The following is a 22,392-nucleotide window of genomic DNA, read 5'->3' on the forward strand; positions in this document are numbered from 1 at the left end:
CAAGAGAGAGAACTTCTCTGAAACAGAATTTCCCCTTCAACTTCCCAGCTGTTTGGTTTGACCAGAGATAAATCTGTTTTGACAAGAGTAGTGTTTTTTCTGTAAGGTGCACTTCTGAATACCACATTTTCTGAACACCTTGTGCCTGCAGTTCAATGCTCCAACACTAATAAACCTTCAAGACACAAATCAAAAGGTAGTTGATTTAAGTAAGCGGCTCTGTCATGAAGAGTTTGGTGGTGGCATAGGTGTGCATTCACAAATTGTTCCCATTTCCCAGCAGAATTTTAAGCTCCTCTTATCCCTCTCAATCTCTAAGAGGATAACTCTTTAGCTCCCTGAAGCATTTCCCAACGAAGCCACAAAATGTGTGCTTTTTTTCTTTTTAAGATTTTACACACACACACAAAAAAAGAACAAGCCTGCATTTTAAGCAAGATTGGTTCACTTATTTGGTTTAAAACATAATCCCACAAACTGTTCTGTCAGTACAAGTGAGGGGGCAAGAACGAGTAGGGGGAAAAAGAGAATCAAGAATATCTTCAGCATTGCTGCTAAGCATGGTGGCACCCAGCCGTTGTTAGAGGCAAAAGACTATTATGCCCCTTTACAAATATTTTTACTGTTAAAAAGGACAATAAAAGACCTCCAAACCTATGCAGGTAGAAGAGAGTGCACTGGAAGTGTTCACCAAAGAGATGACTTTGCTATCACAGGGCACTATCCTTTTATCCCTGGCCAAGTGTCTTGGTTTGGAAAGACAGGTATCTGTCAGGGAAAATTAGAGTTTCCCTTGGAATGGAGAATGTAAAGCCCCCTCCCTCCAAATTATTACAATTTTGCAATTAGGAGCTTTCAGGCAAAAAATATGGGAATAGGAGTAACAGTTCTTTACTAGGAATATTTAAAAAATGCAAATGCAGTAATACAAAAAGAAAAAAAACAACCAAGCAAACAAAAAATAGTCCTAGAAAACTCTGATGGAGTCAGGAATACAACCTGACACGCTGTCGGCCAGGGTGTTGGAAGCAGTCCAAATAAGTCCTCCTGGAGTGACAGATGTGGTTCCGTTGGAGTAGAGATGATCCTGTAATGGCAGTGAGATGAGTTTGGTCTTCCTCTGAGAATCCAGTGGAAAAGAGGATGATCTGGGGTCCCTGTGTCCCCATTTTTATTTGAGTAGGGCATGGTTGGCTCCTCCCCACTGGGTGGTGCATCTCCTAATGGGATGGTGTAATGTGTCATGTCATTGGTGAGCCTTAATGGCCCATTAACACAAGATATCCCCCAAGGGTGGACAGTTGATGAAAGAGATAAGAAACACTGCCCCACCTGGTTTTAACAGCTGGCCTATTGTCAGAAGGCATCTGCCTCCCTCCCCCCGGAGTTACAAGAGATAAAGAAAAACAAACAAACAAACAAACAAAAAACCCACAACAACAACACAACAACAAAACAATCCCAAATATCTCCCCAACTGATTTCAACAGATGAAATAGAATACACTTTTTTTTTTGGTTACATAGCCCAAGACACCAAGTGATTTTGGGATTTGCCCTCCACTACTGTTGTCCCTTTCACACTGTGTACACAAAAGTGCAGAAGATGTGGAGAATGATGACAGGTGAACCACAAGCTGCAAACAAAAATCCTATCCACAAAATCCTCTTTATGTTTCTGAGTTTTGCCGTGAAGAAATAGTGAATCTCTTTAAAGAGTGATTAGTTCTTTAACTGTACACAAAAATTAAATGAGGAACTTGTGTACAAGACTATTTTAAGCCATTTCCATATTGAGTTTACTCTACTCCCCAAGTGCAGTTTCTTGTTCTACTACAACCTATTCTGAACAGGGGGTGAAGAAAGGCATTAGGGGTGAAGAAAGGCATTAGCAACTCTGAAGAAGGAGTAAAAAGTCTAAGACAAAAGACATCTTCTTAAAATAACTGTTCCTGATTTTTTACATGCCAAGGGGTGCAAAAGAAAGGGCAGCAATGAAAAACACTGACATAAGCAAGGAGTGACTGCAAGTTTGTCATAGCTTGTATAAATGGACAAAAAAAATAAGGGTGACGGGAAGCAGAGAATTTCAAGACCAGCAATTATTTCTTCCCAAAGGTTGGACAAACTTAAGATAAGGAGGGGAAAAAAATTTACCTAGCAACAACTGCAGTTTGTGACACTTACAAAGCAACCTACTAAAAAGCCACTTTAAGAAAGGAGAGGACAGCATAATTTTTATTATCATAAAGATAAATCTCAAGTTTTAAAGACTAGCTATGCACACAAAAAAAAACCGCAGCAAACTTGCAAGGGCTACTGAAGTGTGTGTAACACCAAAGCAGTCTATGTATTTTAGAAACAGGAGCACTGGTCCCGGTTTTGATGGGAAAAAAATCCTGACACTCACATCTTACGCAAAGAAACAGATGTTCTGAATATTTCAAATATTCCATCTCCCAAATTCTCTTCAGACTTCTGACTTGCAATGGGTAATAATAAAAAAGACAGCTTTAAGCGGCTTTTTAAAATAAAAAATGTTTCCATTAAATACTCGGGATCTGTCTTCCTTTCACAGATTTCTGCTTCTCTGTGGAATCGGTCAGGATGAACAAGACCCTTTTTTGTAAACTTACAATAAAAGTAAAAAGAAATCTGTCAGGACTGAATTCTGGGATTTGGATTCTTTTCCCCACCCATGGGAAGGGACATACGATCCTGAGCAGAGATGTAATGCATACTGATCATAGAGCAGAGCAAAGAGAAAGTAGGGCACATAATAAATGCATCTGAAAGGAGACCTTCATAACTTTGGGAATAATGGTTGTTTCCTCCACATGGAGGGAAAAAAGCTGTTTACTAGTAATCAAAGTATTTGGAGGGAGATTGTGTACACCTTGTCCCTCACCATAAACTCATGATTCACCAAAAAATAGTATCTTTTCTGCTGCTGATTTGAGACGATACAGGAAGTAGCTCCTCACCAAGAGCTAAGTTACATCCTTTCTTCCCAGCCTCGCAGAGTGTTATGTCACCTCCTCCTACACACAGAGACTGCATACATTCTCTTAGTTACAAGATAACATTCTGAAGCTAAAAACATTTCCCCTGAAACATAAAACATAATCAAATTTTGAAACATGCTTATGCACCCTTCTAATGAAGCCTATATTTGCCAGCCTATTAACATCATTTAAATCACTACTGCATAGCTTTAATGAGTCAAATACTACATCTGAAGAATTACTGGCTGGTGCACTGAAGCCAGAGCTCAGAAGGCTTTGTCCGCATCCGCAAAAACATTTTTTCTACTTTTTCAGTTTTGCTTAGTAAAAATATCTCATTTATTCTAACAAGAAGAAACTGATTGGAGATGAGTACCATCTGCTTTGTTCTTGGGTCTTTGAATAGTGACTGAGAGTATAAAAGAATGAGAAAAAAAGAGAAAATTAATTTTACTAAAAATCTATCTGAAAATAATATCCACTTCTTTTTAAAAAAGAAACATTTCCACAAAATGAACCTTCAGAGCAAACACTGCACTTCATTTACCTTTTTATAGTTTAAGTAATTTTGCTTTTCTATGTTAAATCAATTTTCAACTCAAACCGCTTGCTCTAAGTTACAAGTAAAAGTAATGCAATATTTGACCATTTAATTAATTTTTTAAGATGATAAAAAATGTAATTTAAATGGATCATTACTAAAATATAGTTATTCCATTTACATATATCACCACATGAATCAAACTTTCTTTAGTAAAGACACACAATAATTTATTTTATTCCCATATTTCTTGCTTGGTAATTTAAATCATTATTTGCAAAGGGAGCTGCAACACTAACCTTTCTTTGCATAAAGAGAAAAAAAAAACTTTTACTGTGTAAGATTTCCTCATCAGCTTTAATGAAACAGTGTTTGGAACTGAAAAGGAGATGGTTTGGGCCTTGAAACGGGAACAACTGTTGGTTGGACAAGACTCTGAAGTGAATTCAGGAACTGGTATGACCTACAAAATAATCCTTCCACCTTAATTCTGTCTGTTTCTTGACACAATGTCCTGTACAACCCTCCAGCAGTCCTGGTTGCAATCTGCAATGTGGCTGTAAGCTAGCACTTCTCTACACTGTTCTGTCACACTACTAAGTGTCTAAATAATTTGCCCCAGTATCTAAAGCAACCTGAAATAATCTGTATCAGGTGCATGCAACAGTGAAAAGTATCAAGCTGGAAGGCAGGGGGAAGATACTGCCTGTCTCTGAAAGTTGACTGTCACATCTCAGTGCAGATGAGCATAGTTGATACACAGCCAAGTCTGTTCCACTGCAGCATTCCCATCAAGCAGCCTTCACACTTACTGCCAAGGTCTGCACCACTTCCCATAACAATGCTCACCTCTCCAACACACAGGAATAGAACTGACAAATAATTTGTAAACTAATTTCTTCTCTTCAGCATTTGTAAGTCACTCGTTGGGCATCTGTTAACTGCCAAACATCAGAAGTGATAACTTGGCATCCACACCAGAAGGATGTTTGGTTTGGTGTTTGTTCTTCAGCACACCTTGGTTCATAAAAAATTATTCAAAAAATAAAAATAGATAAAGCCAGCTGTGAACTTACCATTGCAAAAGAAAATCAGTAAGTAAGTAAAACTTCACGAGGCAGGCAGCTTTCCCTGATGCAGTGCTGATCTCAGCACAAGAGAAGGCAGTATTTATCTCATCAGACTTGAGATCTGGAGTCCAACCCACCAGACTGAGCCCCGGATTCAGGTCCTTTGCAATTCATGGGGAGAGACTGGCTTGCCTTCAGATTCTGCAGGCCACTCAGCAAGTCATGGACAGAGCCAGACAGGATGCCTTTCTCTGTTATGGAAAACACTAAGATTTCAAATGTTTCTCCATCCCAAGTCAGGAAAAAAAATCACAGTAACATTAAAAGATGAGGAACCAGCAGTACCTAAAAAGCCTAAGGGTTAGGATGCTGGCCTCAGGCTCCCATGAGAGGTCTCTCTCTCCTGTCTGCAGCCTGGCTTACCAAGAAACCATCAGAGCCACTTTGCTCACACCAATACAAACTCTCACACTCAGAGTTTGTAATGCAAGCAGTCATGGGTAGGAAGACAGAAATCATTACTCAAGTCCTCTTGGTCACAAGACAAAGAGCCTTGTTTAATGTTCAGAACTCATATAGGGAGTTCAAAACTCCCACCCCTAGACACTGATTGGTCTGAGTCTTATCCCTGCCCAGCTCCTTGAGCAGTGATATGTCTGCTCTCTGGACTCACTGATTGGCTGAGGTCTCTGCACAAGCTCTCTCGTTCACCTAGAAACTTCAGGAACAAGCCAGGACAGCCAAACTGGACTTGCCATGACCAGATTTATTTGGTCTTAGCTAAAGACTAGCTGTGACAGGAGTTATCTGTGCAAGCAGAAGCCTCCACCTCAGTCTCCTGTATCCCATCCAAGTGCCATGATACTGCTTTGCAGCCTGTACAACTGGAGTACTCAGCTCCAGTCTTCACAGGGCTAAAAACATTTAGGGGCAGATTCAGGGGCAAACTAAATGGGCAATGAGGGCTAAACAGAGCCAGGTGCATACACCTTCTTGTGGAGGCAACAGGGGATCAAGAACACACAGGAAAGCAGGAGCACCTAAGCCCCGTGCTCTAATTCATCCTTGCTCAGCATTCACATGGGATACAGTGTACCTAGGTTCTACAGCTTCATTTTCCTGCCTCTACACAAAACAGAATTTCCTGTGTCATCTCTTAAAAGCAAACAGACCAGGGACAGTGGCTAATATCTCTCTTCTCTCTCACTTGAAAGGTCCTTCTAGAGCTTGAACATCCTTTTCCAATGAACCTTTGGTGCATCACTGCTTTCTAAGAGGAAGTGCGGAGTGGGGAGAATCTTTTCAGAAAATAAAGCTATCACAAATTGTTCAGTCCAGGATGCTCAGTGTACTGCATTACAGGTTAAAAGCATGACATTTGTATCAAAATAGAAAAGGGTTTATTTTATTTTCTGTTGATAGGCAATGAAAATAGGAAAGCACTGATGTTTGAGTGAAAGGTGCCTTTCCATCTCCAGCATAAGGAAATGTCTTGTTAAAATGGCATTATTTATAAGACCTTCAGAAGCATTGATTTATTAAATATATTCCCTATTTCTAGCTTACTAGAAACTAGTAACTTCATATTCCAAATGATTTTTAAATAATTAAATAAAGCTAATAAAACATATAGGACATAAAACACAGTGAAAAAATCCATCAGGCAGTGTAACAATCACATTGTACCTTGAGCATGACCTCCACATACAGTTCATAGAGCAAATGATGACATCTTAGACATCCAATGTCACATCTGCCCCATGCAGCATTTCAATTGGGATCAAGTGACCACTGCCGCCCAGCACTTCAGGTCACCTCATTGTCCATTCCTCCCACTGTATACAGCAGTGGGTGTGGTTATCTCAGCAGGCTCATTTCCAACAAAAGGGCCTAACATATCAAATGAGCAGCTTTCCCAAGTGACAACATCTGCCTTTCCTAGGGACTATGGTTAGAGTCAGAAGCAGAAAGTGAATGGAAGCTATGCCCCATCTCCAGTACATGGAAATCTTTAAAATTGGCATATGTTGACTCTGATGATGTGCTCATTGGTTGAACTGTTGATTCCATACCACTTATGTGAATACAAAGATAAGGTTCTTTAAAAACTCATGAAATCTACAAAATCTGTATATTCCAGAATCTATAACAAGATCCCAAAAATGTGCTGCAACCAGAAGTTTTCTCCTTAGCAAGCTGTCTAGACAATCCATTATGTCTGAGGAGGCAGCACAGGGCAACAGTGCTTCTTTAAGCACACATCGTGTCAACCAGTCCTACAAGCCACTTAGGAAACCAAAAAAGCAAGCTATTAGTGTACCTGTACTAACAATTAAACCCCCCTCAGCCTGAGAGTTTATTCTGAAGTCTGTGGGGAGATGAGTCACACTTTAAAAATTTCTTCACTTATATCTTCTGCACTTATATCTTTTGTAGTGGCAACTTGGCCATCATCTAGAAAATCATTATTTCTCTTCTCACTTTGTTTAAAGAAACTGAAAGTGAGCTGGCAGGCAGCAAAGCGTGAAAGCCAGATAACTAATTGTCACCATGGCTCTAAACTCACCTCTTGCATTCCTGTATTAGTAATGCTTTAGTGTGCTTTCACTGGTGAGGTCTGCCCCCTACAGCTCCTCAGTCCTGATAGCAAAGCTGAGGGAGTGAAGCAGTACCCAGGAACAGCAAAGCAGGAGTTTGGAACTATCTAAATTTACACAAGTGACACAAACGGGATGCATCTGGGGGTGCTGAGGGTGCAGGCTCATGTCTTTGCAAGGCTAGTCCATCGTCCCTGAAAGATCACGGTACTGGGAGAGATTTTCTGTTACTGGGGACGGGGGGAAGGAAAGGCAAAACAATCACATCTATCTGCAAGGAGGAGATCAGGGAACTACAGGCCAGTCAGGATAACCTCATCCCTGGGATGGTTATGGAAAAGTCCTCATGGTAGTCACTTCAAAACACAGGAAGCATAAGAATGTGACCATGACAGCCTGGGTGGCTTTACCACGTGCAAACTGCAACTGACCAACCTGACCTATGAGGTGAGAACCTTCCAGTTGAAGCCTACCAGGAACTGGAGAGGGACTCTTTAGCAGCTGTAATGATAGAACAAGGAGTAATGCAAATTACTCAAAATTACTCAAATTACAAATTGAAAGAGAGAATATTAAAGTTAGATATTAGGAAGCAATTTTTTTACTGTGAGGGTGGTGAGACACTGGAACAGGTTGCTCAGGCAGACTTTGGATGCCCTAAACCTGGCAAGTGCTCAAGGCCAGGCTGGATAAGCAACCTGGCCTGGTCTAGTGGGACACATCCTGCCCATGGCAGCAGGATTGGGACCAGATGGTCTTCGAAGTCCATTCCAACCCCTTAAAGTTCTATGAATTCATGGTTTTAAGAGAAGAAGAGATCAGTAGGTGTTGTTTATAGTGCCTTTAAGAAGGCTACCGACAGTCTCTGCAGTATCTTTAATAATGAATTACCGATTAGTTAGTGGACAATAAAAAAGGCAGAAAATTGGCTGGATCATCAGGCTCAAAGAACTCCTCTCAGAGGAAAAACAAACAATTTGTGACCCGTTACAAGGCAGCCTACAGTGCCTAATACTAAGGCCAATGCTCTTTAATACATTTTATTAACAACCTGACCTGTTGTTATTAACAACAATTCATGACGGTGAGTTCATGAATACCAAATTAGAGAGCGTAAGCAATAAATAACTTCATCCCAATGGGAAGCAGAGGTGCAGATGCTGATCTCTTCTTTCTGCTGACCAGTGTCAGGACCTCAGAAAAAAGCATGAAGTTGTGCCAGGGTTTAGTTTTGATACTAGGAAAAGGTCCTTCATCCAAAGAGTGGTTGGGCTCCTCGGAAAAGTGGTCACAGCACCAAGACTGACAGAGTATAAGAATAATTGCCTGGATAACAACCTCAGGGTCACAGTGTGATTCTTGGGCCAGTCCTCTACAGGGCCAGGAGCTGAACTTCAGTGATCCTTGTGGATCCCTTCCAGCCCAGGATGTTGTACGATTCTATGAACTGAGGGCAACACAGCTATTCAAAGGGATCTTAGTCTGAGGATATGGGCTGACACAAACACCATGAAGTTCAGGGTTACTGTGCAGCTGGGAAGGAGTAACCACACACCACAGTACCGGTGCAGAGGACTGACTCACTAGAAAACAATTTCACAGAATAGCAGAGGGTAGCCTGGCAGGCAATTTGAGCATGGGTCAAAGCATACACCCATAGTAAAGGCAATCAATCACTTTCCAGGCTGTATAGTTGGGCAAATATGTGGCAAGCAGATGGATGGATGTGTTTATTCCTCTCTACTCAATGCCCACAAGATGTTATCAGGAGTAATGCATTCAGGGCTTCCAAGTACAGAAAGACATTGACCTACTGGAGTTACCTACTGGAGTGCACTCTCAGCAAGTTCACAGATGACACCAAGTTGGGTGGGAATGTTGATGTGCTGGAGGGTAGGAAGGCTCTGGAGAGGGATCTAGCTGGATCAATAGGCTGAGGCCAAGTGTATGACAATCAACAAGGCCAAGTGCCTTCAGTCACAGCCTCATGCAGAACGACAGGCTGGAGCAGAATGGCTGGAAAGCTGCCTGGTGGAAAAGGACCTGGGGGTGCCTGCCAGCTGTCAGTTTCTGAACACGAGCCAACATGTGCCCAGGTGGCCAAGAAGGCAAATGACCCTGGCCTGCCTCAGCAATAGCATGGTCAGCAGGATCAGGGCAGTGTTTGACCTCCTGTACTTGGCACTGCTGAGGCCACACCTCAAGTTCTGTGTCTAGTTCTGGGCCCCTGACTACAAGAACAACACTGAGTTGCTGAAGCGTGCCCAGAGCAGGGCGATGGAGCTGGGGAAGGGCCTGGAACACAAGTCTGATGAGGAGCAGCTGAGGGAGCTGGGGGTGTTTAGCCTGGTGAAAAGGAGGCTCAGGAGTGACCTTACTGCTCTCTAAAACTGCCTGGAAGGAAGCTGTAGCTGTGAGAGTCAGTCTCTTTTCCAACATAATGAGCAGCTGGATGAGCAAAAATAGACACAGGTTGGATCAGAGGAGGTTTGGGTTGGCTATTAGGGAAAAAATCTTCACAGAAAGGATTGTCAAGCACTGGAACATGCTGCCCAGGGTAGCAGCTGAATGACCACATGTGAAGGAATTTAGAAGATTAGGTATGGTAGTTAGGGACATGGTTTAGTGGTGGATTTGGCAGTGCTGGGCTAACAGCTGGATCTGATGATCTTGAGGGCATATTCCAATAAAGGAATTTTATTTCTAAATGATTTTATGATTCTATAAACGAGCCCAGTGGTGGGCCACCAAGATGATTAAAGAGCTCAGGTATATGGTGTACATGGAAGAGGCTAATAGGACCCATTAATCTTTAAGAGAATGGTTCTTGCTGCCTACAGCTATCTAAAGGGGAAGTGTGCAGATCACAGAGGCAGACTCTACTTGAAGGCACTTAGAGACAGGAGATAACAGATACGAGTTACACGGGAAGTTCCAATTAGATGGAAGAAAAACTTTAGCATCATGAAGACAGTCAGACACTGGCACAGGTGTCAGTTAGAGAGATTCTGGAATTTCCATCTCTGGAGATACAATTCACCTAGATAAGGCCCTGAGCAACCTCAACTAACTGGACCTGTTTTAAGCAGGGGACTGGATCAAGTAACGTCAGAAATCCCTTCTATGCCAAATTTAAAGAATGAAGCTCACTCAGATCTAGATGTGACTAAGTATACAACAGCGTGTGACAAGCTAAAGAAGTAGGCAACTGCAACAGCTTCTCACCTGTATCAAACCAAAGCAATAGCTTTGCTGCACACATGCTCCCACATGTGAAGGGTGAGCAGACAAACCAGCTGTTTGAACATTTAGGTATTTCATCGCTGCTATTATTAAAGCATCTAATTATTCTAGCTCCCACCAAGAAGGAAAAGATTTTTTCAACATCTTTGTTTATTCACTATTTCCACAGCCCTGCAAGTGAGCTCAGCCACTTCTCTGAAGTTCCAGTTGAGTGGCTGGCTCAGCACTGAAGTTTTGGAAACCCCAGAGCACCCTCATGTGGCTAGATGTTGCCAGGAGTTCTCCTTCCTCCATCTGAATTGTGTGAGGCACAAGCAAAATCCACATTTTATTCACAGGTTTATCTCCCTACCACACCACCAACTGGGCATGGTACTCACGCCATAAATAATATTTCTGCTGCCACTTCTAACAGACCCTGTTTCAAGTCTCTTCTTCCCAACAGAGTAGAGCTGGATGACAGACCCGCTGGATTGCTGGTCAGGCGCACCAGCAGCTGGAGTGGGCACACTGAGCAGCACACTCCAGAAACATGGTGCTCCTGTGAAGCCTCTAGATACTACTGCTCATGCCAGGCTGGGGAGCAACTTTCACCACCTCTCTCTTTTCTCTCCAGACTGAACAACAGTTTTCCCTCAATTTAAGGTAACACTGATATTTCTTGGTAGCAGATAAACATTTTTTAAACATTTTTTCTTTTCCCCCACTCCTTTTTTTTTTTTTCTTTTTTTTTTTTTTTTAATAAAGACAGGCTGGGAGAACAACAGCTTCTTTCCAGCTCTCCCAACCACTGCAAAGGAAAGGCCCTGACACTGCAAACACCTCCCTCACTCCACCTAACCCATGCTTGCCTGTCCATCTCCTTTCTCTTTGCAGCAGGTAGGCTTTTGGAACATGCATGAGTCCTTCACATGCTACATTTGGCCTGGCAGATACTCTTAAACTATAAACACAAGCACTGTAAACTGCATTAAGAAATTCATAAAATAACAGCCTACTCACATTTTCATGTCAAAGCCATTCAAAAGCAGCAGCAAAGCTAGTGCAAAGAAGGGGTCAAAAGGCTTAGGTCCAAACATACTGCTCTACCACCAAATAACATTTTACTGAAATGTCTCTAACTCAGAAGAGATTGTACGAGTCTGTGGTTGGCTATTTCCCTACTGTCTGTAAGCTGAAAACTTGAAGCTAAAAAATAATTTTAAAATGCAGTAGCAGCAAAAACAGAACACTGTCCTCCATGTTCCCTGCCCTGATAACAAGTAAACACAGGTAATGGCTTCTCAACTCCCTGTTTTAGGGATAGAAAATATGTGTATTTTTTGATGACCACCAATGACAGAAGTGAAATGAATTAACATGTTATACAAAACATTACAAAGCTAATACAGTTGACAAAGGAAATTACAAATATTTTATTTACAATCTCACAATAGTTTGGATCAGAAAAGCCTTTTGCAGGACATCTAGTCCACTCTGTTCAACAGCAACCTGTTAAAAATTTTAAAACTGAGGACATTTTCTTTTACAAAGTGGTACTTTGAACCTTGCTGATGAAGAATGGGTAAATTTTTAAACTGTGAAGAAGAACCAGTTTGACCACAAGTGACTGTATGCACTACAATAAAATAACAAGCAAAATTTTGCTGTCCGCATACACAAGATCAGAATAACCCCTTCAGTCCTTAAGGCTTCCTAAGGAATCAGTTTAATAACCAAAGGAAGTTGCAGATGGCAGTTCCAATTCCTCCATGGTTTTGAAACAGTACTTTTTGCAATACAGCTCTCAAAGCACAGGAATGCTACTGTATTTATCACTGAATGCAAAATAATTTGTATAGTGTATCAATTCTGCTGGTGCAAAAGGTGTGGCTAATATGAAACAACCACTAGTCACCATCTCCCACATACAAACTAAGGAGAGAAACATTACTAGCCAGATGAGGTTTTCATTGCTGGAGGCCACCTTTGATATCTGTGTGAAGCCCAAAAGATGAAAATTTTTTGTAAAGTTGTCGAACAAGAAGCCTAGAAACTAAAATTCATCAATGGTTATCAAAAATTACAGACTCTAGAACTGTTGGCTTCATTGCCTGCTAAAAATATAACCTGAAATGCAACTCACCCATCCACATTCCATGGTGGGTGCTCATTCCATTCTCTCCACCCTACAGGCGGCCATGACCTGACAGGTGGCAACTATTCTTCCTGCTTAACTGTTGTAACTGATACACAAATTAAACTTGGAGAAAAGAAGATTCCAAACTGAAAGGAGCTTGAAGTTCACAGAGCTCTCTTGTGCTACAAGAACTTGCACAGCTGAAAACATTTTTTCCCCAAGTGGTCTATTAAAGGACATTACCCCTCTGCCTATCAATTCTAGTTTTATCTTAAATTAAGGTACAAGATCTAAGTTCCAAAACAAACCCCATAATCAGTAGGAACCTATTCAACCATCATTGTGCTAACCAAAACTCTGGAAAAAAAGATTAAGAGTTACCACTCAAATAAGACCTCTCTCCTCTGAGTTATGCCACCTATATAAAGAAAACAGCATGTCAGCAGCCAAAAAAAGCTATTTACCTGGCAGACACATGTCATTCCATTTTCAGATAACTGGTAGACCCAGTAAGAATCTACTATGAAGCATGCTGACTAAGAACATAAGACTTCAACTTGAGAAGGAGGACCCGTGTGCTATCGTGGATAACAGGTGTTCCAGAGCTCTCGTACACTGCTAAACCAGAAAGCAGAATTAAGACAGGAGTCCTTGGCATTTCTTCGACTCTGAAAAAATGCTGCAGGTTTTTCTGGATATAAAACCACATTTCATCACCTTACCTTTCTCCAAGAGGCCACGCAAGCATCTGTGTTTAGGTAACATAGGCCTGTGATAGCAGGCACCCTATCAAACTTGCCTGAGATTCTTGCCCTGTTCTGGAGATAAACAAATCACAGACGAGCCTGCCTGTGCTGGCTCACACATTCATCAAGTGAGGGAGAAGACATTCACACATTCATCCCAGGAGGAAGAAGAAGGGATGTCTGAAATTATGGATTTTGTCTCCATCACATCCCATGATGAATTCCTGCTTCCCTAGAAATGACAGAACATTTGCTGATGGGAAGCAGAGAATTAAAACCTTATTTTGCTTTGCCTGTATGCACAGCTTTTGCTTCACCTGTTAAAAATATTTTTACCTCAACCCAGGAGTTTCCTCACTTCTAGCCTTCTGTCACACTCCTTCCACCCACTGCAGGGGAGTGAGTGGGTGGCTCTACTGGGAGGAGCTGCCTGCCAGGGTGAGCTCACAACACAGGATTATTCTCTATGGCTTAACTACAACTACTGATGAGTCTGCAGTTCATGAATGGAACAATATACCTGAGATCAGCTGAAGACTCAAAATCTATTGCCTCTTACTTTACATATCACTCATGCAGGTAATGTCAGTCTCTTCCACTTCTATTGTCCAGTTCAACCATGCATCCCCTGAAAAGGGATAACCTAAGGTTTTCTAAAGTGACCACCTTAACTCTCATGCAAAGCCATCACTTGTCTCTCAGGCCGAAACCTGAGACTACGTGCCATACATTACAAAAGTGACTTGCCCACCTGGATCCCTCACCATTTTATCTGTAAATCTGCGGATTTACTGCAATTCTTCCTCTCCGCTTGCGCCTCCCCTAGAGAGAACCACATGGGCCAGTTGCCTCCAGCATACAGAAATGGGAAAATAAAAGAAAATGCATTCCTGACCTCTGGGGTCAGGAATGTGCTTTCACAGCACTCAGGCAGGCAGGAAAACAGACTGGCCTCATGCATCCACCTCACTGCAGAGGGTGTGTATTTCTGGATCTCTCACCTTAAGGAAACTGCAAACTGCCAGAGGCACGGATCATAGCTGCTCAGAGGCCGTGGATGCATGGCTGGTAAAGCAAGGACATGTGCACAATCCTGCTTTTAGCCTAAAGGATGAGTAAAGGCTGAAACATGCTTGAACTGTTCTCTAGATGTGATAAGGATGAAGTAAAGCTTTGGAGCAATAGCAATAATAACAGGGTGTAAGACAGGATGCGCTGAGCATAAGTTGGGAAAGACTCACACATCAAGCCGCGTGGACAGAGCTTCTAAGTCAATTATGTATACTGCAAGGACAGTAATTACAAATTAACCAATGATGTTAAGAGTTATGTGCATGTTATGCTTAGCACAGTATAAATGTGAGCCAAATAGCTGAATAAATGAGCACGATTTCTAACTCATATTGAGTGCTGTCTCGACTCTGGCTGATCTCCAGCAACAAGAGGCCACAAAAATCATTCTTTGGGTTTCCCCCTTCCCAGCTGCCTTTTCTGAAAGTAAAAGGTCTCTTCAGAATACAGAATTTAAGCTTTCCCTCCCTTTTATACCTTCTGAATAATATCAGATAAGCCTACAAAAAGGTATGCCCTTCTACTGAACCACTTCCAACATTTTCACAAGGACAGAAAAGGTCACAAAACTTTTATTTTAAGGCCCATTAGCCTGAGGGGCTGAAGAAAGAACTTCAAAGCCTGAAAATGAGTATCTACAGGGAAACATAAAACTGATCCCAGAAAACAGACTGATCCAAATACATTTTTCTCATGTTTTCTGAAAGAAAATTATTTTAGTGTTGAAGTTGCAATGGTTCAAGACAAATTCCCTATGAAAATAAAGGAACAGCTTTTTAAATGAAACTATTCCCTCTCTGAGTCTGTAGTTTAAAAAAAAAAAGTTATCTGTTCAATCTGTTCAGTATGCCAACAATTTCTAAGCTCCTTTAAAAAAAAATCAATAGTGTTCTATTTGGACTGAATTATTCTGAAATGTTTGAATAGTAAGTAACTTAGACCTCCAGCACAGATGCATATCTGTAAAGACAAATTATTTTCCAGATTTGTGTTGGACTGATTTCCAACATCAACTAAAAGAAACCAAAATTATGTATTAAAAAAAGACACAAATGTTTACCACTTAAGTATTCACTTAAAACAAATTTAAATTTGCCCCTACATCCTTATAATCTCTTTATAATCTCATTTTTTACTCTCTTTTGTCTCCTGAAAGGTCTAAAATTGATGCAGAGAAAGACATGGGGAAATAATTTTTCCCATCATATACAGAATTACAACCAAAGTGTCAATGCAGACAGGTGCCATTTTATCAGGCAAAGTAGACCTGAATTCTTCAACAACTAGAACTCCATTAATTTTTTTAAAAATCCTTTTTTAAAAATTAAAAAACCAAACAAACCACAAAACTAAACAATTCAAAACAAACAAGCAAAAAAAATACCCCTTTGGCATCCTATTTTCTCACAGACATGCTATTACAATCCCTTCTCCTGGACATCCTCCCCGAAATACCAACAAAAGCACTCTGAAATTAGTCTAATGAGGATACATATAATCCTGGGGAGGAGGGATTGAAATCCTTCCAAGAGCACTTCCATGGTCAGTTATGCACCTACAGAGGTGGTGACAGCCCAGCAACAACTCTGCTCTCATAGTTCCAGCTGTACTGGGAATTCAACTACTGGGCAGCACAGTGCAGAACTCAAACACTTCCAATGAAACCCAGGCTCTGCCAACAACCAGCAAGGAAGGCTGTGCCTCTGCTGCGTCCTCAGCTCTGCTCAGGGTGTCGGGGCTGGACAGAGAAGCACATTGTGCATGCTATTTACAGAGCATCCCTGGAAAAACACACTGCTTGCCCACAAGCTGTGCAGGATGCCCCCCTGAACCCAAAGAGACCTAACACTGAAGAGAAGAAATCAGAGAGCTGATTAAATAAAGTTTACATTCTTCATGGCACATGTAATGCAGTAGTGCTGTTCTAGAATATGTCAACACTGTGATGATAGTGTTGAACAACACAAGCCAACTGATGCTCTGAGCTAACTAAAGAGCAGGGAAAAAAGGAGGAGAGGTGGAAGTGTGAGTTATTCACCAGGCTGTCACACTGCCAGTGGAAATCATGCAGCAGATACGTGCATCTGCTAAATTCACATTACTATTTTCTCCTTATTTTTATGTAGATATAAGCCTGCAAACTCAACTATACAAACACATTTTACATTTTTTCCCCCTAAAAAATGTTTAGTTGTTTAAAATATTTTGCAACAGGTATTCAATGAATCTAAGTTTTTGTTGTTTCATTACCACTAGCTTTATTACTTGTGATTTAAAATTTAATGTTATTTGATGAGTTCTTTTGAGTTAAAACCAAGGTTCAGGATTCAGTAATACAGCAAGTTTTAAAACCATCTTTAGAGAGGGAAGGAAATCCCAGAAATGTCTTTCAAAAGAAATGTCTTTCTGTCTACTCAGAAGGAAAAAAAAAATCCAAGAAGTCTCATCCACTTTGAGGGTCACCTGCTTCACACTGAAACCACTCTGAACAACTTGAAACAATACAGGCTCTTTGGAGCAATGGTAGTGTTTTGTTACTTCTTTAGTGATTTTGTTACCCCAACAGTCTCCAACACTCACCCGGCTCAAAATATATCTGTGGAGTTTGTATTTTAGCAAAACAGACATTCACATTTGTTCTAAATCATCTCATCATGAAACAAGAAACAAGCAAAAACCCAAATTTCAACTCAACTGCAGCTTTCTCAGACTCAGCAGTTGCCATGCTACCAGGCACAAGGTAGAACTAGATACCTGAATTAGAAAACAAAGGAAATAAAGCATTAATCCTACAGAACTGGAGCTACTTCTTTTCAATCTTTCCTTTGCCAAGAAGAAAAAGAGAAATCATTTTATTTCTGTATGGAATCAGAAAACCCTACACCCTGGGGCCAATGTTACTGTAAATTTTTTTTAGGTCACTCAAACTGTAGTAACCTTCCCCCACACCCTCAACTCTCTCTCAGTACTGACTGATAGAAAGTCATATAACAGAGATAAAGGCTCTTTCAGATAACATGTGGAAAAGCAGCGGTATTAAGTGGTTTCTTTTAGGTCAATAAGATCTAAAAGCAATCTCCGGGAGCTCAGTAGGAGTTCAGTTCCTATTCAAGGAGAGGCACCAAACAAATGCCCTCTGTATTAATCTAAAAAGTTCACCTAAAATTCATTGGTAGCCCAGTACATTTTCAAATTGATAGTTCAACAGCTCTATAACGAAACAGTTTTCATAGATCATCTTCAATTACAAACATAATTTACTACATGATCAGAAAAAGAAGGTAATATAATCATTTCTGAAGCCTAAAAATATATTGGAAAAGTTTTTACACCGCTCAAATATTCAAAGGAAATCAAAAAAACAAGTTGTTGTTCTTCTTAAGCAGAAGTCTTAATTAAAACTCATTAAAGTTTTTGCTTTTGCTGAGCTCCCCAAGATTGCTATTAGGTCTTATTGAACCTAAGCAGGGATGGCCCTATGGCTTCAAGAAAGCACTCAGGTTAATACCACTCTTGGGCAGTTTCTCAGAGCTAACTCCAGCTTGATTAACTGCTCATTGAGAAATACAGACACTCTCCTTTTGTCCTGCTGTGCCCTGGATATTGCCAGTTGATCCCATACTAACTCAAGAACTGCAAGAGAACACAACTGGTACCAATGGAAGATTCTGAACCAGCTCAGTCAAAACCAGTCTAAAAGTTGACTTTGGAGAACTTCAGTGTCAGCCTAACTTCTTTGATGCAATACCCCAACTAATTTAAAACAAAATTACAATGACTTGACTAGAACTGTCATTCCAAACTATTAAGATGGAAAAAATACTGCAAGGCTAGTTTGCACCCAATATTTCCTGTTCCATAGGTAAATTAAACAACATAGATTTCAACTCTGAAACTGAAGATTGGAAGCTTACACCTTGGGCATTACTAATTCCCAAACAGCAATTTTGAGATTACTCTATAATGAAAAAGAGAGGAATATTCACAAGGATGCAGACACTTTGCTTGAATATCAAGTGTTGTGTGAAATTTCTTATCTAGAGTTCTGCACACTGCTGAAAGATACTTCTGTGTATTTCATAGTTTCCTCCAGCATTAGAGCTGAAAAAGGACAACTGAGTCTAAAGAGGTGGAATCTCTGCATCATGTAATATTTTGTTTGTCCAGCTTAGGGAAGGAGTAAGGAAGATATCCTTGAGACTCACAATGTAGTCAATTCAACTGCCTTTGAAGAACTGGTTTCTGAAATAGAGCTGAAAGCATCTTTTCTTCTTTTCCATCAAAGTTAAAAGTGGGCAGGTAAAAAATTAAAGGAAAAAAAAATCAGACACTAGGTTTTACTAAGTCAAGAAAAGGTAATGCAAACATTCTCTACAGAAATGATCATGCAATCATTTCAAAAATGATCACAAAAAGTAGCAAATCATGAAATATGTAGTTAAGGGGACAACTTCATGCAGAATGGGTTTGTACAGTACATACCCAGATAGGATCTCTTGGGAGGTGCTTTGATTTCTTCATCCTTACTATCTGCAGCTACATAAAAAAACAGTTGAAGGGGAAAAAAAAAGAAAGGAAAGACAAACAGACTTTTATGATTAAACGCAACAGTGGTTATTTGAGTTACAGTTTAGTCAGTTAGTACATTTTATTCATTAAAAAATAATAGCCAGACCAAAACATGCCAGAAATTTTAGCCTCCATGCTTTGTATAAATCTCCCACCCCACAATGCTAAGATAGGACTGAGCAATAGGAAGTCCCAGAACAGTCGCAGTGCACAACCCACCAGCAGCGTACCTATAAAGGGAAAATAAAGGCTTAAAAAACAATGAAATAGACAGCTTGATTCTTACTTTAGACTACATAAACTGTAACTTTTTATGATCAGAAAAAACAAGCTGTTACCTCAGGAACATTGGGTGTGTGGATATGTATGTATACACAGCTGAGACCGTAGTTGCCTTGCCTCTGGTGGAAAATGCTGTTCAAAAATACTGTCACAAAGCCTAACATCAAGAAGGAGAGAATAGACCTCATCTGCCACCATGCTGCATGCTAAGCCTTTTTCACTCTAACCTTCCTCTGCCAGTTGAAAACTATGCATTACACAAGGGAGTTTTCCAGTGCCAAAACCAAAGCTCTTTAAAGGATCAGAGTGCTATAATAAGATACAAGTTATAAAGCAGACTGAGTCAACCAGCAAAACTAGATTAATGACAAAAGGAATTCATCTTCATGTAAAAACACAGGAGTCAATGTTCTACTTGTGGTGCCTGGGCTGCACAAGCAAGGAGAGATGTCCAACTGTCTCCTTTCAACAAATACTGTCCACTGGTTTTCAGTATAGTTCACATTCAGGGGGTTCAAAAATCTGTTGCCATGTCTTGGGCATAACTAGAATCTTTGTTGGAGAGAGATGTGAGGCTGATTGGGGGAAAGACAAAGAAGGTTCTTCATATACTATTTGTCTCTCCAAGAATATGAAGAAACTGCTCTGGCCTGCCAACATTCCCAAAAGTAACCAGATGTTTTCAGCTCTCTGTATCTGTGACCACCTTGCTTCAGCCATCTCTTGGTTCTCAAGTCAAGCCGTAGCACATGCAACTTTTTGCATTTCAATATTCAGCTCTTTAGCATGGTAGCACCATCATGCCCAAAAAGACTAAAATACTTTGGAGAAAAACAACTACAACAAAATTAACAAGAACTCTGACCCTTTCTGTACTGAGCCAACAATGCAGCATACATATGGCTGCACAGATAAAACCTCAAACTTTGGAACAAATATGGAAAACTATTGTTACCACAACAATGGTACCAGGAAATCTGCATTAGAGCAGTTACGATGCAGTGAGGTTAAATACAGGATAAAAGATGAGAAGCTACTGTTCATGCCTGCTGATTTCACCTGAAGAGACTCCTTCATGTAGCTTTCAAAGCATTCATATACAGGGGAGAGAACTGTCCTGTCACAGGAGGTTTTAAAATCAAATTGAGGGTTTTGTTGGTTTTGTATTTTGCCTAGTTAGGGTGCTGGCTTCTCCCAGTCTGAATTGTTAAAAACAGGCTACACAGTCCAAATTTTTTTTAAAAAGTAATAGAACAGTTGGATATATGAACAGCACTTGCTCTGTTTTCAGTCAGTATGTACTGAAGGATAAAGTCTGTGTATCCCAAACAAAATATCAGGGAAGGCTGCAATAGCACAAAGACGAGTTGCACCAGTTTCAACTTAATTTCATTCTGCAATACTAAATGGGAGTGGGGGAAAAATCCTGTAACTGAGAAGTAGCTGTGAGAAGCAAAAAAAGTTAAGAAAACTCAATCTTTTTCAAGTTCTCTGTATATAGAGTCTAAAAAAAAAAAATCAAACATTACTAGAAAATCTAGGGAGACTGCATTTCTCACGCTATGATAGTTAACCTACAAATCAAAGTACAAGCAAAGTGACTGAATGATTTTACATGTTCTGAATAGTTATTGATATTTTGGTTATTTTAAGCCAGTAACAAAACAGGCTAAAATATACAGAACAAGCTTGTCAGGATTTGAAGAGATTGCATTTTAATGCTTCAAGATAGGAAGCAGATTCCTTCTGAACTAGTTATTACTTAAGGGACCTAATTTGTGAGAAAAAGAAAAACAAAAGGAAAAAAGGCAATTCCCACATAACTGAAAACACACCGGCATTTACTTATGCTACTTGGAAGAAATAACACATTTAACAATAATATAAGAAAACAGCAAACTCCCTTCCACTGAAATATTCTGTTCTTTCTAAATATTTTGGATTATTTTGCCAAAACATTCAAAGGGAGGATAGAAAAGAAAAACGTCTAAAATGAAGATCAACCATGTGAGAAATAATAATTATATTATCATTCAGAAATGGTGTACCTTCACTCACGATTCTGCAAGGTTAACAAAAACAATGACTTCAAACCTAGCTCTTCACTGCCCCAGTAGACTATAAGGAAAGAAAGTAAGTACACCGATTTATCAGCTTGCCTAGATCACCATACAACTTTAGAGATAAGATTAGGTGTATGATTAGAAACACAGTTCTCACTCCTACTCGTATTGTGCTTGAAACCTATCATTGTGCCCAGCTTGAAAGGAGCTTTGTATGCATCTGTATGTTTATTCTGAGCCATCATACAGCTGTCCTTACTAAAAATCAATCCCATGTAAGAAAAATATTCCAACTATTCTCAGTGTTTGTGGGAGGATGCAAGCCTTTCAATGAAAACAAATAATTAAGGACCACAAGTAGGTAAAAAACAGTCTCTCAAATTCCATATGACAAACTTGAGTTTTAGGAAAAAGGATTAAATAACACAAGGCAACCTTAAAGAGTTCCTGTCATCTGTCAAGGGAAGTACTGATTACCTCTAAGGAGACTGTATGTCTTTCAGGGAGAGTTGCTTAAAGAGCATTATACATTAAATTGAAGATCCTCCCTTTTCTGTCCAAAGGTTACTGAAGGAGCCTGCAAGTGTGTATAAATGTGCACAAGAACAATTTCCTCTCAGAAAGGGCAAACAGAAATACCTCTGTTACTTCACAAAATTCTAGCACAAACAGCAGAGGAGGAAGAAAGCATACATGCCCTGCCCAAATGCTTCCTGGATTTTATCTGCTGCTAAATCCAGCTGAAAGTAGCTTTTTAGTTGTTCATCCTGCCAGACTGAAAACCCTGGTGAACACAGCAACTTGTGTTTAGAAGCTGGAGTGTAGCTCCTCTTCCACATTCACTTACCTGAATAGTTTCTCACTACACTCCACAATGAGCAGGAATGGAAGCAGCTTCCTTAGCTATTAGATAAATTACCCTACTCCACAGCCAGAGCTGCTTCCTTCTAATGATGGCTGTAGATATCTGGAATTTGATCAGACTCTCCGTTATTAGAGAGTGTGGAAGAAAACAGATGGAGAGAATACATTATACATCCTTAATGGCAAAACAACTGACAGAAAGCTGACAGTGTTAATTCAGTTC

General features: G+C 40.2%; 1 protein-coding gene across 5 annotated transcripts in view; it reads right to left on the reverse strand.

Moving 5' to 3' along the window:
- The window catches only part of SLC66A2 (solute carrier family 66 member 2), a 67,678-nt gene that overhangs the window by 34,806 nt on the left and 10,480 nt on the right, over positions 1–22,392 (reverse strand). For 2 of the 5 annotated variants that reach the window (XM_063403980.1, XM_063403996.1), the window contains exon 4: positions 18,874–18,927. The exons of 1 other annotated variant lie outside the window; for it this stretch is intronic. In XM_063403980.1, the coding sequence (XP_063260050.1) occupies positions 18,874–18,927 (54 nt within the window). Of the gene's footprint in view, positions 1–999; positions 1,088–18,588; positions 18,663–18,873; positions 18,928–22,392 lie in introns of those variants that run through there. 2 more of the 5 variants (XM_063403999.1, XM_063404004.1) reach the window with 2 other exon arrangements.

The sequence above is a fragment of the Prinia subflava genome, chromosome 1, assembly GCF_021018805.1.
Source record: "Prinia subflava isolate CZ2003 ecotype Zambia chromosome 1, Cam_Psub_1.2, whole genome shotgun sequence".
Lineage (NCBI taxonomy): Eukaryota > Metazoa > Chordata > Aves > Passeriformes > Cisticolidae > Prinia > Prinia subflava.